Raw genomic sequence first — 15,972 nt, forward strand, 5'->3', positions numbered from 1 at the left:
AATTTCACAAGTGACATGAAGTAACAACTGATATATACGTAATTCATCTATTTGTCGTCAATTGTGATAATTAAAAACCCATAAAACTTAATACAATATTAAAGTTTTGATTCACTGATCCAAATAAAATGGTCGAAATATAGTTAAGGGATTTGGTTTGAGATGCACCGAAAATAGTAATCATTTCGAAGATGTTTGTTAAATTCTATATTGGACGTTTGAAAACAACTTATAAGGTTAGACTTTTTGTTTGACAAGTTGTTTATGAATTAAGTAAGTTTATTAAATTCAAACTACTTTTTCAAAAGAAAACAAATTATTGCATTCAAACTAACTCTGAAATTAAGTTTGAAAACCAAAATTTAACAAAAAAATAAGTTTGAAACCCAACAAATTATGCATTAGAGAATTTTATTATTGATTTCATATGCTAAGGTTGGAAGACTATGCGGTCAAAACCCTACCACTAGGTCTTTATTTCTACCCTATTTGCACTGACCCTACAACAGTACCAATTTCATTTTATAGGACGATGAACTGGATGATAACTAACCAATTGTCCAACTGATGTGTGGTCCAATTCTCAACGATGGGTCGCCCTATATTCTCGGGGGTTGACGTAAATCAGTTCCATATTACACAATCTTACCATTTGAAAATCACCAATACGTAAATCATTTTATTTAAGAACAACAACAAAGACAGAAGGTTTTGGTTGGACATTTGGGTCAATAAGTCATGCTTTATATTGTAGAATAAGAATAGTAAGTAAATTGCTCATGTTTCTGCGATCCATATTTAACAAATTATTCTAGTCATTTATTTATTTTAAGTTATATCTTTAGGAGTACGAAATTTGTTTACACATTTTAAAAAGGTAATAGTATTTTAGATTTTGAATCATAGATATAGAAAATGATACAAAATTTTGTTTTACCTGGATCACCATTTTTAAATGGACGGCCACCATATTAGACATCAAATGCCCATTTATCTAAGAGCCATATTGGTTGTCTTGGTCCCAAAAACCTAGATTTCTAAATAATAATGGATTCTATAGATACCAAAGCAAGTGTCCATTTACACTAGCTTGTAGCTTCGCTTAATTTAGTTGCTATATATGTCCACATCATTCGCATATGCTATCTGACACATAAAATAAATGTAATTTAGTATATTTAGTTCATATTTGATTAATTTCGGTTACAATTTTCATATTGTACTCTATTAAAATTCTAATAATTGATATTTTTTTTGTACAAAGGTTAAATTAATAATTGATATTTTGTAGGTATAAGTGAAGCTTTTCTTGTTAACATGCGTTTAAGATGGTTAATAGTTTTTTTTGACATGTAAACAATCGATCATATGGATCGTTCTTAAAAGATTTTTATGTTTTTTTTACTTGAGATGCTTAACACACTTACCATGCATGTGAGATGTGTCATGCATATTAGGTATTTAGAGCAAATCCAGTAGTGGTTTCTAAGCAAAATTTCTAACCTATAATAATAATAATAAAATAATAAATAATATTATTTAATTAAGATAGTTTTTAAGGAAATGTGAGAGAGTTTCTAATTCAAGAGATTTTGAATACTCTTCTACCTATTTTAAGAAACTTTTCAAATTAAATAATATTATTTCTTATTTTATTATTACTTTAGTAGATTAGAAACTATGGTTAGAAACCACCATTGGACATGCTTAGGTTAAACTTGAATTTCAATCATTTTCCGGATCTGTAAAGAATATGATATTACTACTCTTAAACAATTATCAAGGGTATTAAATTGGAATTTTATTATCAATCGAATTCGTGGAATATTTGTCACGTTTAATCAAAAAGTCACTTATGTAAAGCGTTTGCATGGTAACTGTCGCATTTTAAGCAAATTAAAACACTATTGATGCATATGGAGGATATAAAGTCATTGATTAATTATGTGTTTTTTTTTTTTGGTATCAAGATTAATTATGTGTTATACTAATGATATCTAACATGTATTCAAGGAAGAATTGTGGATACAGAAAACTGAAGTATATAATTTGCGTGGGGGAATTTATATTGGGCACACTTGAACAGCATTTGTGAAAATTCTTGACGTTAAAGGAAAATGAAAAATGTGTGTGTTCGTTTACATAAATACAAAAAATAAAGGTGCTCTATATCCTAATACAAAACCTAGGGGGTAGAAGCTGAGGTGGATCGCAATAGAAGAAGATGGTCGGCTCTCACTCTCGAGATCGGACGGCTGAGAAGAGAAGAGAAGAGAAGAGAAGGAGAGGATGCGTTTCTTACGGGGAGAGAGAAATAAGGCCAAACAGGTAGAGCCCACAAGATGACTAATCTCCACCGTCCAACTCAAAAACAACATCAACAACAACACATCACACCAAATATTATTCGGTTTCTCTCTTCAGGTCCGACTCAATACTGTCATACACCACATCCACTACTCTACTACTACAGACTTTTTGGTGCTCTTCCCCCTGTGGAGTCCAAATCCTTTGACACGTGTCGTTTTCTCAAGAGATTCACTGTCCCACTCTCTGCGTGATTCCCCCCCACATCTGACGGCTGCAGTTCGCCGCCGGTCTACTCATCCGTCAAACGCCGGTTACTGCTCAGACTTTGGTTTGATCAAAATAAATAAAAAAAGATCAACGGCTGGAAGAGGAAGTAGAGGTTGAATCTGGACCCTTAGATTTATATATACTAAAAAAAGGTATTTGGGTCTTCATGTCAGTAGAGGCGTTTCTCTTGCTTGTTTAACACAACACTCCCCCACTCTTCACATTTCTTCTATTTTCTTCTAATTTCTACATCTCATCACATGTAGCACACAAAGTCACAAACACTTGTACTGGAAATGATTGAAAGAGAAATATGTCTTATATTTGCGGATATATAAATGTGCTTTCACTTCAATATCATTTAAAAAAAAAAAAAACTCTAATTTTCTCTGCTAATTGTTACGTTTGTAAATATATTTTTTAATAGAAAATAACTATGAAAAATCCGAGTGCAACTATAGATTGTAGATAAAAGGGACAAAAGTTGAAAGGAAGTGGAAGCAGCAAAAGATGTTTCAATGGATAGGGGAGTCATGACGTGACTAATACACTTCTTTTTATAAAATGTACTATACATTAGTACTAAATACAGTATTGTACAAATATTCCCGTAAAAACAGTTTTAATTTTTAATCAAAAACAACTATCAAATATGGATAAATTAGCGTCCATAGTTAAACAAAAAATGCTACCCTAGCTAAAATCTCCATTTCTTAGAAAAGAAAAAAAATTCTATAATATATAATACCTCAAATGAAAAATGACACATTGTACACGTTCATCAAATGGGAATAGTATTAGTACTAGTAACCTAAAGATTTGGTAAGAATTAAGAACAAACAAAAACTAGAGAAGAGAGAGATATGTAAGAAGAAACACATGAATAATGGGACAATTTTATTATTAGAATTAAGAGATAAATGAAAAAGATTCGTGGGACGGCGGGCGCATAGTTCAGAGTGTGTCAGAGTCAGACCAAACCCTTTCTCTTATCTCTCTCTCTTACGAAGAATCCATCAAAAATCCCACATACACACAATATACGTGTATCTATATATTCCTTCAAATAAAAGTGACAGTTTTTTAAGAAATATAATTAAATTGTTTAAATTCTCTTTTTTCGTCTTCTTCTTGCTTTTTCAAAAACCAGCTTTACCTTTCCACACACACTTCTTCGTTTCTCTCTCTCTCTTTCTCCTTAGCTTCCTCTTCAAGTTTTTTTTGATCAGCTGCAAATTTCCATAGCCATGGACACTGCTAAATGGCCTCAGGTATACTTATCTTCACTACTTTCCTCCTTCATCAAAAAAAGATTCTGGTTTTGTATTAAAAAGTTTCCATTGTATGCTTTGTGTTTGTTCTTGCCAAAATAAAAAATAAAAAAGGAGTTTGTTGTGAAGCCAATGAACGAGATCGTGACAAACACATGCCTAAAACAACAGTCGAATCCTCCTTCTCCTGCTACTCCTGTGGAAAGGAAGGCAAGACCGGAGAAAGACCAGGCTTTGAACTGTCCAAGATGCAACTCCTTAAACACCAAGTTCTGTTACTACAACAACTACAGCCTGACGCAGCCCAGGTACTTTTGTAAAGACTGCAGGAGGTATTGGACCGCAGGTGGTTCCCTCAGGAACATCCCCGTCGGTGGCGGCGTCCGCAAGAACAAGAGATCTTCTTCCAATTCCTCTTCCTCTTCACCCTCTTCGTCTTCTTCTTCAAAGAAACCTCTTTTTGCCAACAACAACACGCCTACGCCTCCTCTTCCTCATCTTAACCCTAAGATTGGTGAAGCAGCCGCTACTAAAGTTCAAGACTTGACGTTTTCTCAAGGGTTTGGGAACGCCCACGAGGTTAAAGATCTCAACTTGGCGTTTTCTCAAGGGTTTGGGATCGGTCACAATCATCACAGTAGTATCCCAGAGTTTCTGCAAGTAGTACCCAGCAGCAGTATGAAGAACAACCCACTGGTCTCAACTTCCTCGTCTTTGGAGCTTTTAGGGATCTCTAGTTCCTCTGCTTCCTCTAACTCACGCCCTGCTTTCATGTCTTATCCAAATGTTCATGATTCATCGGTCTACACAGCATCCGGGTTTGGTCTGAGTTACCCACAGTTTCAAGAGTTCATGAGACCAGCTTTGGGATTCTCTCTTGATGGTGGGGATCCTCTACGTCAAGAAGAGGGGTCCAGTGGCACTAATAATGGAAGGCCGTTGCTGCCATTTGAGAGCCTCCTCAAACTTCCAGTTTCATCATCAAGCACCAATAGTGGTGGGAATGGCAATCTGAAAGAGAATAATGATGAGCATAGTGATCATGAACATGAGAAAGAAGAAGGAGAAGCTGACCAATCTGTTGGGTTTTGGAGTGGCATGTTAAGTGCTGGTGCTTCTGCTGCTGCATCTGGTGGTTCATGGCAATAATTTTAGTCATGGACCCCATCCCATGAGAGTTTTTAGAAGAAATGATTACATTTTTCACCCATGTTTTAAAAAGATGAGAGGGTTAACTATATAATCTGGGTGCTTACTATTTTAGTCCTTTTCCTTTGGTTTCCTTCTCCTTTTCTAAAAATTATTATTAACTTTGTTGGGTTGGGGATGGATACTGTATGTATTTAGACTCTCTTTTAAATCAATCTCAGTTGTTAGTTACCTAACTTTATGACATCTTTCCATTAATCTTGATATATTTATGGTGTATATATTAGTGTCACAAACGAAACAATTTTAGTTAGTGTAAAGGCCGGTGTACCAAATTCAGAGGTGTAGAGAGAAATGGTCATTGTCCTCTTTGAGACATAAAGCCTGTCATCTCAATATGCTAGTGTATACTTTCGCTAAACCCGAAACCCATTTAATTCCGATATTAATCACATGTGTACACTTTATTTATACTTACAAAAATTCTACTAAAACCCTTGTAGTGAAGAATATCAAGAGAAAAGACTCTCGTTATGAAATCGTTTTGGTTCTTTGTTTGTTTAGGAACACTTGAAAGGGGAAAGGATGATTGAGTCGAAGCGGGTTTGAAGAGAAAGAGAGACCACAAAACACAGTCAGTTTCTTAAGGCACTTTTTCATTCAAATGCAAAAGTATAAAATAAAATTTTACTCATAGAAAAATGGACCTACCCCCAACATTCCTCTTGGACTTCGTACCATCATCATTGCTCCAACAACTCTCTCGCACAGAAGATCAATACTACAACACATGTTTGTTGGGTGTTAAGCATATGAAGAGAGAGAGAGAGGGTTATGATGGTAAAGTGGCAGATGATGAGTTTGGTTTAGTTAAAGAATTCAGCTTATAACCATTTTATCTTAGGTGTTATAAAAAGAGAGAGATATGAACATGTGAACTAATAGTGGACAATTTAAAGCCCGTTTTGTTTGTAGTCGCATTCCAAAAGTCATCGTTACCTTTTGAGTCTCTGTGGGCAAATGGCAATCTAGCTCGTAGATTTAGTTGCTGTTGCAATTGACTCTCCAACAACACTTCTCATTTGATTCATACCTTTTGTTTTCACATTTATATAATTCACAACTAACCAACTAGGACAAATTTATTAATTCCGAACCAGAACAGTGTCAAATGTAATCAACAATACTAGTCAGTTTGGAATTCACTTTGTTTGCTCGATTATTAACAACAATATAGATTCATTTTCAATTGGATATTTACAAGTACAAAAATTCTGCTGACATAAAAGAAAAGACCGATTGGAGTGCTGTTTTGTTTAGTCAAGGAAAAAGAGTCACATCAAACATGGCACACTTGGTCAGCAATGACACCACACACAACAAATCATCCTTCTTTTTCGTTTTCTGTCTTTTCACATAACAACAGTAAGTAACAATCCAAAACTGACAATGTCGACTGTATATATATTATATTATAGGATTTAGAAAGAAAAAAACCTTAACCTCGGGTTTAAACTTAAGAAGATGATCTGTTTTTTGGGCAAAAGAAGATAACAAAACTGGCTTGTGTTCTTTTAGCCAACTTGTGATATTGACCATTTCAAGAAGAGCAGTTTAGACATATACCAAATCTCATTAGCGTAATTTCATTGTTCTGCATTGATTCCAAAGATACGAACCTTGTGCATGTGCGGGAACTTTGCAAATTGCAACCACCATATAAATACAGCGAGCGTGTTGAGAAACATCATCGGATGTTGATAGTACATCGTATGAGATGCTATCAAGTACCTAGTACATGCAAAGTCAGAACATTTCATTCATAAGATTCTCACTTCTCACCAAGAATATATCCAAACTTACTTATATATATATATATATATATATATATATATATATATATATATATATATATATTGTCCCACTACACAACAGAAAACGACTAAGATTTCATATTCATTACAACAACTAAGAGCTTTCTAGTAGTCTTTCTATACTTGTCTGAAGAATTCATATACGGAATATACTAGTCTTTCTAAGATTTCATATTCATTACAACAACTAAGAGCTAAACCCAAGCAGAGAACTGCCAAACAGATATAACATGCATAAAGTTTTTCAATGATACACAACTACTGTATAGAATGTATAGGGGTTATATGAATTTCTTCAAAAAGGAATGAGAAACACAACTGACTCTAAACTCTCTCTACCAAGAACCAAGGAACATGCAAATTTCAATCTCAAAAAAGAGACAAAATGGGAATAAGAGAAGGACATTGCTTCTTTGAACATTAGAAATACATAAGGCTTATGCAAATGGTAGTCACATAATGTTTCAGATCAGCAAATTGAAGAGGGACACATAATACACAAACAGTATAAATAAGCAAAATGGCAATAATCAATTCTCCTCCCTCTGTTTCCTTCTCTCATCATGATACTCATAATAATCAATTCTCCTTCGTTTCTGTCTCTCTCTATTCAAAGAAGGATTATAATTATAGACGTATATCGAATCTTCTTCTATCTGGGCTAGAGCCCGATTGGGCTCATAAAAGCCCATCATCATTCTATCTTACCAAGCCCAGAAGAAACAAACTGTGAGCTCTCGCCCCGCCGTTTGAGATTTAAAAAGGTAGCATAGTGAGTGAGTGAGTGACACTGTTTAAGTAGTACTAATTTAAAAGGCACAAAAAAAAAGGACAAGTGAGAATCTGACAGGTGATGGGTGTGTTTTGCTTCCTTCTTACCCGACCACCCAAAGCCCTCATAATCAACATGTGTCATCATCACCAGCTGCCTATCCATTCATCTTCCTCCACGTGTCTTGTCTTGCTGACGCATCAAGAATCTTTCCTCCTCGAGTCCTCGTCCCTCGTGAAAACAGGCAGGTCCCGCGCTTTTTCTGGGCACACAAACCCTATATTTCTTCTTCTTCTTGATTAAAGAATTTCAAAATGACCATACCTCCACATGTTTAGAGCAGGATAACTAATCCAAAAAGATTATACACTCAATTGTAACAATTTTTGTTGAAAAATATTACCAAGACAGAGTCACAGAGAGTGAGGATTTTGAATTTTGGAACAACAAATTAAGCGTCAGTAACAAAAGATGATGTATGGAATTCGATTACTTAAGTTTTGTGGGGCTATAAAAGACAAATTAATAAATAAAAAAACAAATGGGGTTACGCTGAAGAGTACTACGAAGAGAGACATTCCCTGACAAAACGGTGTTATGCCCAAAACGAGGAAATAATTGTATGTGTGGCAGTGGACCGTAACACTAGTTCTGGCTCCACCTTGGAGTTTGCGAATTTGGATGATTGGTTTTATTCTCTTTTTTTACATTTTCAATTCATAATACAAATATTACTACGATATGATTAGTTTGCTAATCCTGCATGCTGTCCACACAAGAATACTTACTACAGCTAAAAAGGTCTTATCTCTTATCACTTATTGATTTTTTTTTTTTTTTTTTTTTTTTGCAGTATCAGTATTAATTCTTTCAATTAAATTTGAGTTTATATCTCTTAAATTAAATATAGCATTCGAGATATACATATACTACCATCCCTCTAGTATCTATATATAATCTCCTTAGCTTTTCTGATATATTATCCATTAATATATTTTTATCAAACAAAAAAAAAATTGTACAAATAGTCAAGTAACACACATAGGTTTTTTAGACTGGTCTTAACTTCTATGAAATTTGCTTCTCGTACGGATTCCATATAGTTAAATAAATAATATATTCTTTCCATTCCACACTATTAAAACATTTGAAGGTTTTATTTTCATTCACACATTTTAATTTAGTTTGATGTTTTGTGATTGTATTATATTATAATAATGTATTGTCTTTTTTATTGGTTGTATTGTTTTGAGTTTTTTTTCTTTTTATTTTAATATTTGAAATACTATTTATTATAAATTATGAGAATTGTTACATAAACGATTCTACAACAATCAATTCGTTCCAATCTTTATTAGACCTATCATCGACACTTTCTTTTTCTATGTTTTTGATGAAGGCAATAACTTTTTTTTTTTTGAACAAAAGTGAAAGCAATAGCTATGTGATCAATCGTATGATTTATTGACTTTTTTGGTGAGTCAAAATCATTACGAAGAAACTATTGCGTGTCATATATATGCTTGGGGTCTATATATTGAGAATAAATAAAGCACAATGTACATCTTCGAGAGAATCCCATGCATAAATTTAAACACAAATGTTGTCCCCAAAAAAAAAATGTTTTTTAAAAACAAATAAGATATCATTTTTGATCGATCCATTACTAACATCTTTACATTCATAAATAACTTGGGCTAACCATTTTTCAATAACCATTCTTTCATCGTCCGCTATTTGGTCTTAGATACTAGCTAATTAGTGTCTATATATATAGATAGTTAATTATTCTGTGAAGTTAAATAATTATTAAAATCACATGCCTTGTTAAACTCGTTCTAACATTTTTTCCACTTTCATTTAATTTGTCTATTTATTAACTTCTCACATATTACATACCAAAATTTTAAGAGATAGATTTCTGTAATTTGTTTTAACATATTCGGACATAAATAGATAGACAAATGAAAATGGAAAAAAGTCAACGTTATGATACTTATTACATGTGGATGGATGTGTCTCAACGCCATCAACTGTCTGATATGTATAATATACATGTACTTAATGACAACGATCTATGAGCCTTGAGTATATCTGGGTTGTAGTTATATACGTAACTTAATTAATGACATTGCATACATATACAAAGTTATATATATATATATGTGTGTGTGTGTGTGTGTGAAAAGGGAATGATGATAGTTGATGGTAGTGGGAAATAGCATGATGGTGTTACCATAAGAGTTTCTTAACAAATATCGAAATTGGTCCTTTCTTTGGGACAAAGCGTGCCTAGTTTTCCCTTTCCCTTTTTTTTGCATATTCCATTGCATCCCTAACTATATATTTATTGTCATTTTCATTTTCGTACATTTAGATGTTTGAATTACTGTACGTCTTATAGTGTAAATTGTGCTATGCTATCTATAACGATTGAGTCTTTGAGCATTCAATATTGAATATAGAACTAAAGTCATTTGAGACAATCGACTGATCAAATAAAGACATTATACTATGTATTAAACAGAATGCGAAGTTATTAATTCTTAGAGGGAACTGTGGGAGTATATAAAGAAAAGTACATATGTAATGGTGGTTTGATTAAAACTAAAAGGTTGTTTTACTTTGAAGACATCAGTACGTTTTATTTTCCCAGTTTGTAAGAAATGACACAATAATTGAAATTGATGTTCCATCAATAAAATGTGATTCACTATCTTGGTTTCCAATGGAACACAAAAAGACCAAGAAAAAAGGTGAATCATTATATACGATAACAAAAATAAGAAAGATTAAAATAAGTTAAGCCTTAAATATTAGAATTAAGATAAATTACGAAAACACGGATATTACATGAAGTCTTAAAGATGTTGACCTCGAGGGGATGCATGTTGTGTAAACTAGAAAATTGATTTTTGGAGTTTTTCTTCTTCTTATTCGTATCAAGTTCATTATTACTTTCATTTGTCAACCAAGAAAATAGTTTTAATATCACTAAACTTATAATAAAAATAAAAAATATTCTTTTTTAAATTGGGTGAAAAATCCAAAACATCATTCTTTTTAAAACATGGAAAGTATAAATTAACTCTGAAACTCATTTCTATTTTATGTAGACTAGGGTATAGGGCTAACAAAAATTGGTCTCATAATAGATATCGAACAAAAGACACAGAACCTAAAGCAATAACAAAGGAGACTAATAACCACAAATTTTTCTCATATAGAAAAAGTTTACATATTCTCCATAGCTATTTTTTCGAACAAATTAAGAGTCAAATGCAAAAGATTTTAAAAATTTTGTGTGCTTTCAAAGATGAAGTTTTTAGCGGTTAACCATGACATATAAATTCGTAATATTTTGTAGTTGTTTTTAAAAATATGATTGGATTATATAATAAGTTTTACCTTGTTTTCCACAACTCATTGAATAAAGAATTTGTCACATAAACAATACATATTTGCAACTGTCATAGTAAAAATATATTATCAAATCTAACAAAAATTATGTATATTATGAATAAAATACTCTAAATTTAAAGAAAAGTATGAATCCAACACTATCTCTATCTTAGTACATATATATGTGGACTAATGGTAGTTAGTTAGAGTTACTCTTAAGTTTTAAGCGATAAAGGAATTTTGTTTTGTTTTTGACAGAAAAATATGTTCTCTAGTCACATATTTTAACGAAAAGTTTTAAAATAGCTTATCTAACAAAAAGCAAGTGTACAACATAAAATCCAACTTTTGGATTTATTTCACCACTTTCGGACACAATTGTAATAAGAACGGAAAGTTTCGAAAAGGGACAATAAATCAACTAAAGACGAAAAAGGATTAAGGTGAAAATCTTGATGCCGTTGACTTTTGTTCTCAACGGCCATGATTGAGCGTGTGATGAGTATAAGAGACCAAATTATGGCTATTTCTAATAACCCCAAAAAATAAATTGATTGATGAGTTTTTCTTCATTTGATATGTAATTATAATCACTTATTCCATTTCAAGATTTGTGGATATCTATTGATATTCTCTACCACTATCAAGAAGCTAAAAGTGTATTAAGTGCATGTACATTAGCTTAGGCCGAGAAGTTTTTTTTTTTTTTTTTTAAAGGTGATGTATTTGTGGCACTTAGGCTTAGGCATGTAATGTGTGGTGTGAGATGTTGCGCGACTTGCGAGTAACAAAAATGGGTCTCAAATATTGAGGCATGTATTTCTAACGTTTGCTATATATGCCTTTGATGTTCTCTAAATTCTATTTTATATCGTATTTCCATAGTAATATTCAGTAAAATCATGAAATTCGAAGGTTGATATCAGAGTTTATATAGTATAAAGTTTTAAGATATAAATAATCCATTGAAAACTCAAAACATAGGTACAAAATAGCACCATGTACAAATAAATAGCTAAAATAAAGTAATAAAGTAACAAATTAAAACACGTTTAATACTATTCATGAACTAATGTTCAAGTCTATTTAACATTCACATTTTTCCTTGCTTGTGATCTTCTATATAAACTTAAAATTAAACATGCATGGTTTCCTGATAATAATAAGATGTTTAGTTATATTAAAGAAAAAAGATAGTAGCTCTCAAGACTTAAGGCGGAAGCATAACCTTATTTTTTTTAGGTTGGTACCACAAGAGACCACAACTAAACATTTGGATGAATATAGGTATAACAAATCTCTTATGATATGTATATATCTGGCTTATATATGAATGCATACTCTACGAATGTATGTGACTGCTGACGACATTGGTGTTAGACTGTTGATATAATTATATGAGGCAGTGGATCGAGATTTGAGAACTACTTAAGTCAAGATTATCATACCGAGAATTCAAGATTTAGGTGACACATATTTTGGGAACCTCATTGGCCCATACACTAAAGAGGCGGTCATTCTTTCTTTATAACTCTAAACCATATTTTCCAACCAAAAACGGTCGATGTTAAGCTTTAATATGATGTTCAAGATATAGGATACGAGGGAGAAGATGATCGCTAGAAACTCCACAGCACCATTTATCTTCCTCTGTTGTGGGGATCACATTCTCCTCATTTTTATTTTTCCATTGCACCAGTTTCCACTATAGAAATTTTCATCAAATGTTAGTTAATTAATCATATCTAAATATATTGAATACTATTAAAGTATATCATAAATTCGTATCGAGTATTTAATGAATCGATGATAAAAAGTAAAATCAAAATAAAATCTCCCTTTATGGAAATTATACCCTCGAAGATCCTCTCCCGTCCTAAATTTTTCAAAAGACAACAAATAAATATATAGTAATCAAAGCAAACTTTTTCACTAAACCGGCAATAGCCGGTGTAATTCACGTCACTTCCGGGACAAAAGCGTGACTGGACACCGGCAGACAAATCACATCAAATAAATAATAGTAATATATTTAATTCCTCAGACAAAAAGGCTCTTCCACTTCTTATCGAATTACAAACATTTCATGTTATTGTTTGGTTATATATATAGAGAGACAAAGCTCTTAACTCCTTTTTAATTGCTTGAACAAAAAGCAAAACTCAAAGGAATTTTCTCTGTATTTTTTTCTATCTGCAGAAAATTAAAGAAAAAAAGAGAAAACTCAAAAACCCACATTTTTCCTCTGTTTCCAGCTTTTCTTTATCTTTGGAGTTTGGTTTCTGGAGAAGACAAAAGTTGTTGTCCTTTTTAAGAGTTCGAGATCCTGCAGAAATTAAAAGGGCTCTTCCCGGCTTGGATTCCTAAATATGGGTTCAGAGTATAAGCATATATTGAAGAGTCTCTGTTTAAGCCATGGATGGTCTTATGCTGTGTTTTGGCGTTATGATCCCATCAATTCCATGTAATTTCTCTCTTTTTTCTTTCGAATGTTATATGCATGTTCCTGTCTTGGATAATATTTGCATAAAACTAGTTTTGTTTTCCGTTGATTTAGGCAAAAGACTGAATTGCATATCCTCTGGTTTTATATGTGGCTTCCCTACTTTGGTGTCCATAAATGTAATTTAGTTTTGTTGAATTCCATCAGGATATTGAGATTTGAAGAAGCATACAATGATGAACAATCAGTCGCACTAGTTGATGATATGGTTCTCCAGGCTCCTATCTTAGGCCAAGGGTATGCTTTTACACTTCACTCAAATCTTTTATATATCTGTCTCTGTGTTTGTGTTTATATATCTTCAATATACTTTTCTTTTGATGAAATTAGAATTGTGGGAGAAGTAGCTTCATCCGGAAACCATCAATGGCTGTTCTCAGACACATTGTTTCAGGTTTGTTCACTTCTTTTTCTTGGTGTTTGATTTTTCTCATCTGTGAGCTATAATGTATGTCGAAATATAGTGACTGCATAGAACATTTCATGATGAAGAAGAAAAAAGATTTGATATTCGTGCGTTTGATTGTTTTGCAGTGGGAACATGAGTTTCAGAATCAGTTTCTCTGTGGCTTTAAGGTAATTTATATTTTGTCTTCTCTCCAAGTTTAAGGATTCATATATCCATTTTGAATCAGATTCTTATACGGCAGTTTACTTATACACAGACTATCGCAATCATTCCACTAGGATCCAGCGGCGTTGTTCAGCTAGGATCTACTCAAAAGGTTTGCATATATAATTATATAACAATGTTTTCTTGTTGTGGAAGTCATGGTCTAATTACTTACTATCAATCTTTAGATTCTTGAGAGCACAGAGATATTGGAACAAACAACAAGAGCTCTCCAGGAGACGTGTTTAAAGCCACATGATTCCGGTGATCTCGATACTCTGTTTGAGTCACTGGGAGATTGTGAGATTTTCCCAGCTGAATCTTTTCAAGGATTTAGCTTTGATGACATCTTCGCTGAGGACAATCCTCCTTCTTTGCTCAGCCCTGAGATGATCTCCTCTGAAGCAGCTTCTTCCAACCAAGATCTGACCAATGGAGATGATTATGGGTTCGACATTCTCCAGTCTTACTCTCTGGACGATCTATACCAGCTGCTCGCTGATCCACCAGAACAGAACTGCTCTTCCATGGTGATCCAAGGAGTTGACAAGGATCTTTTCGACATTTTGGGGATGAATTCTCAAACGCCTACAATGGCTTTGCCACCTAAAGGACTCTTCTCAGAGCTCATAAGCAGCAGTCTTAGCAACAACACTTGTAGTAGTTCTCTCACGAACGTGCAAGAGTACTCTGGTGTGAACCAGAGCAAAAGACGGAAGCTTGATACATCATCGGCGCATAGCTCAAGCTTGTTCCCTCAGGAGGAGACAGTAACAAGTCGGAGTTTGTGGATTGATGATGATGAGAGATCAAGTATTGGAGGGAACTGGAAGAAGCCTCACGAAGAAGGTGTGAAGAAGAAAAGAGCAAAGGCAGGAGAAAGCAGGAGGCCGAGGCCTAAGGACCGTCAGATGATACAAGACCGTATCAAGGAGTTGCGAGGGATGATTCCAAATGGAGCTAAGGTAAATTGAATAATAATATAGTTTAGTTTAGGGCATCCAAATTATAGATTAACAAATGCATTCTCTAATAAGTTTCGATATATATTTAAACAGTGTAGCATAGATACGTTGCTGGATCTGACCATAAAACACATGGTGTTCATGCAAAGCCTCGCCAAGTATGCAGAGAGACTCAAACAACCATACGAGTCTAAGGTAATGAATCAAATATATCCATTCAGTAAGTACACAAGTGTTTGAGTATTGATGAGTGAATGATGTTTATCAGCTGGTGAAGGAGAAAGAGAGAACATGGGCGTTGGAAGTGGGGGAAGAAGGAGTGGTATGTCCGATAATGGTGGAGGAATTGAACAGGGAAGGAGAAATGCAGATAGAGATGGTGTGTGAGGAAAGAGAGGAGTTCTTGGAGATAGGACAAGTGGTGAGAGGATTGGGATTGAAGATATTGAAAGGAGTGATGGAAACAAGAAAAGGACAAATATGGGCACACTTCATCGTACAGGCAAAGCCACAAGTCACAAGGATTCAAGTCTTGTACTCACTTGTTCAGCTCTTTCAACACCACACCAAACATGATGATTTATTATCATAGTATAATACCTACCACTTTGATTTTCTTTCTTTTTGTTACAACAACAACACAAGAATCTGTTGATAAATAGTAGTAACATTACATCAAAGAAGATTGTATGGGCTCGTGGAAAAAAAAGAAGAAGATTGTATGGGCTTTAAAACATTGACTAAGACAAAGAAAGAAGGCCCATTTAAAGAAAAAAGGAACGTAACGACACCGTTTTGGGTGGATAACAGTTAACTGACTGAATCAGAAAATAGATGCCCGTTATC

The 15,972-nt window shown here is 33.5% G+C and overlaps 2 protein-coding genes, 1 long non-coding RNA gene and 1 other non-coding gene across 7 annotated transcripts; 3 read left to right on the top strand and 1 right to left on the bottom strand.

The window, feature by feature from the left end:
* Positions 1-2,436: 2,436 nt before the first annotated feature.
* Positions 2,437-2,930, top strand: AT1G64618. The gene has a single exon (NR_143590.1). It is a non-coding gene; the product is annotated as an other RNA (non-coding RNA).
* Positions 2,931-3,449: 519 nt separating this feature from the next.
* AT1G64620 (Dof-type zinc finger DNA-binding family protein) lies at positions 3,450-5,952 on the top strand. Its single transcript, NM_105137.3, has 2 exons — positions 3,450-3,848; positions 3,963-5,952. Exons 1-2 carry the CDS (start codon positions 3,825-3,827, stop codon positions 4,995-4,997), a joined length of 1,059 nt encoding a protein of 352 aa, NP_564836.1. The 5' UTR covers positions 3,450-3,824; the 3' UTR covers positions 4,998-5,952.
* A 163-nt stretch (positions 5,953-6,115) lies between these two features.
* On the bottom strand, positions 6,116-6,380 carry AT1G08717. Its single transcript, NR_139482.1, has one exon. It is a non-coding gene; the product is annotated as an other RNA (long non-coding RNA).
* Positions 6,381-13,179: 6,799 nt separating this feature from the next.
* Positions 13,180-15,917, top strand: AT1G64625 (Serine/threonine-protein kinase WNK (With No Lysine)-like protein). 4 transcript variants are annotated; one of them, NM_001124075.2, is made up of 8 exons: positions 13,180-13,509; positions 13,696-13,785; positions 13,879-13,942; positions 14,083-14,124; positions 14,214-14,273; positions 14,350-15,126; positions 15,220-15,321; positions 15,395-15,917. In NM_001124075.2, exons 1-8 carry the CDS (start codon positions 13,415-13,417, stop codon positions 15,716-15,718), a joined length of 1,554 nt encoding a protein of 517 aa, NP_001117547.1. In that variant the 5' UTR covers positions 13,180-13,414; the 3' UTR covers positions 15,719-15,917. The 4 variants fall into 4 exon arrangements, with proteins under 4 accessions (NP_001117547.1, NP_001321921.1, NP_001185310.1 ...); NM_179586.3 differs by having other exon boundaries at positions 13,193-13,509; positions 14,184-14,273; positions 15,395-15,808; NM_001334170.1 differs by having other exon boundaries at positions 15,220-15,917.
* Positions 15,918-15,972: the final 55 nt, after the last annotated feature.

The sequence above is a fragment of the Arabidopsis thaliana genome, assembly GCF_000001735.4.
Source record: "Arabidopsis thaliana chromosome 1 sequence".
NCBI classification, from domain to species: domain Eukaryota; kingdom Viridiplantae; phylum Streptophyta; class Magnoliopsida; order Brassicales; family Brassicaceae; genus Arabidopsis; species Arabidopsis thaliana.

Excerpts from the sequence above, each read along its gene's own strand:
- AT1G64620 (NM_105137.3), top strand. The coding sequence starts at position 3,825 with ATGGACACTGCTAAATGGCCTCAG. Across the intron at positions 3,849-3,962 it reads ACACTGCTAAATGGCCTCAG|GAGTTTGTTGTGAAGCCAAT; the intron begins GTATACTTATCT and ends AAAATAAAAAAG.
- AT1G64625 (NM_179586.3), top strand. The coding sequence starts at position 13,415 with ATGGGTTCAGAGTATAAGCATATATTGAAGAGTCTCTGTTTAAGCCAT. Across the intron at positions 14,125-14,183 it reads AGTTTCTCTGTGGCTTTAAG|ATTCTTATACGGCAGTTTAC; the intron begins GTAATTTATATT and ends ATTTTGAATCAG. Across the intron at positions 15,322-15,394 it reads AACAACCATACGAGTCTAAG|CTGGTGAAGGAGAAAGAGAG; the intron begins GTAATGAATCAA and ends GATGTTTATCAG.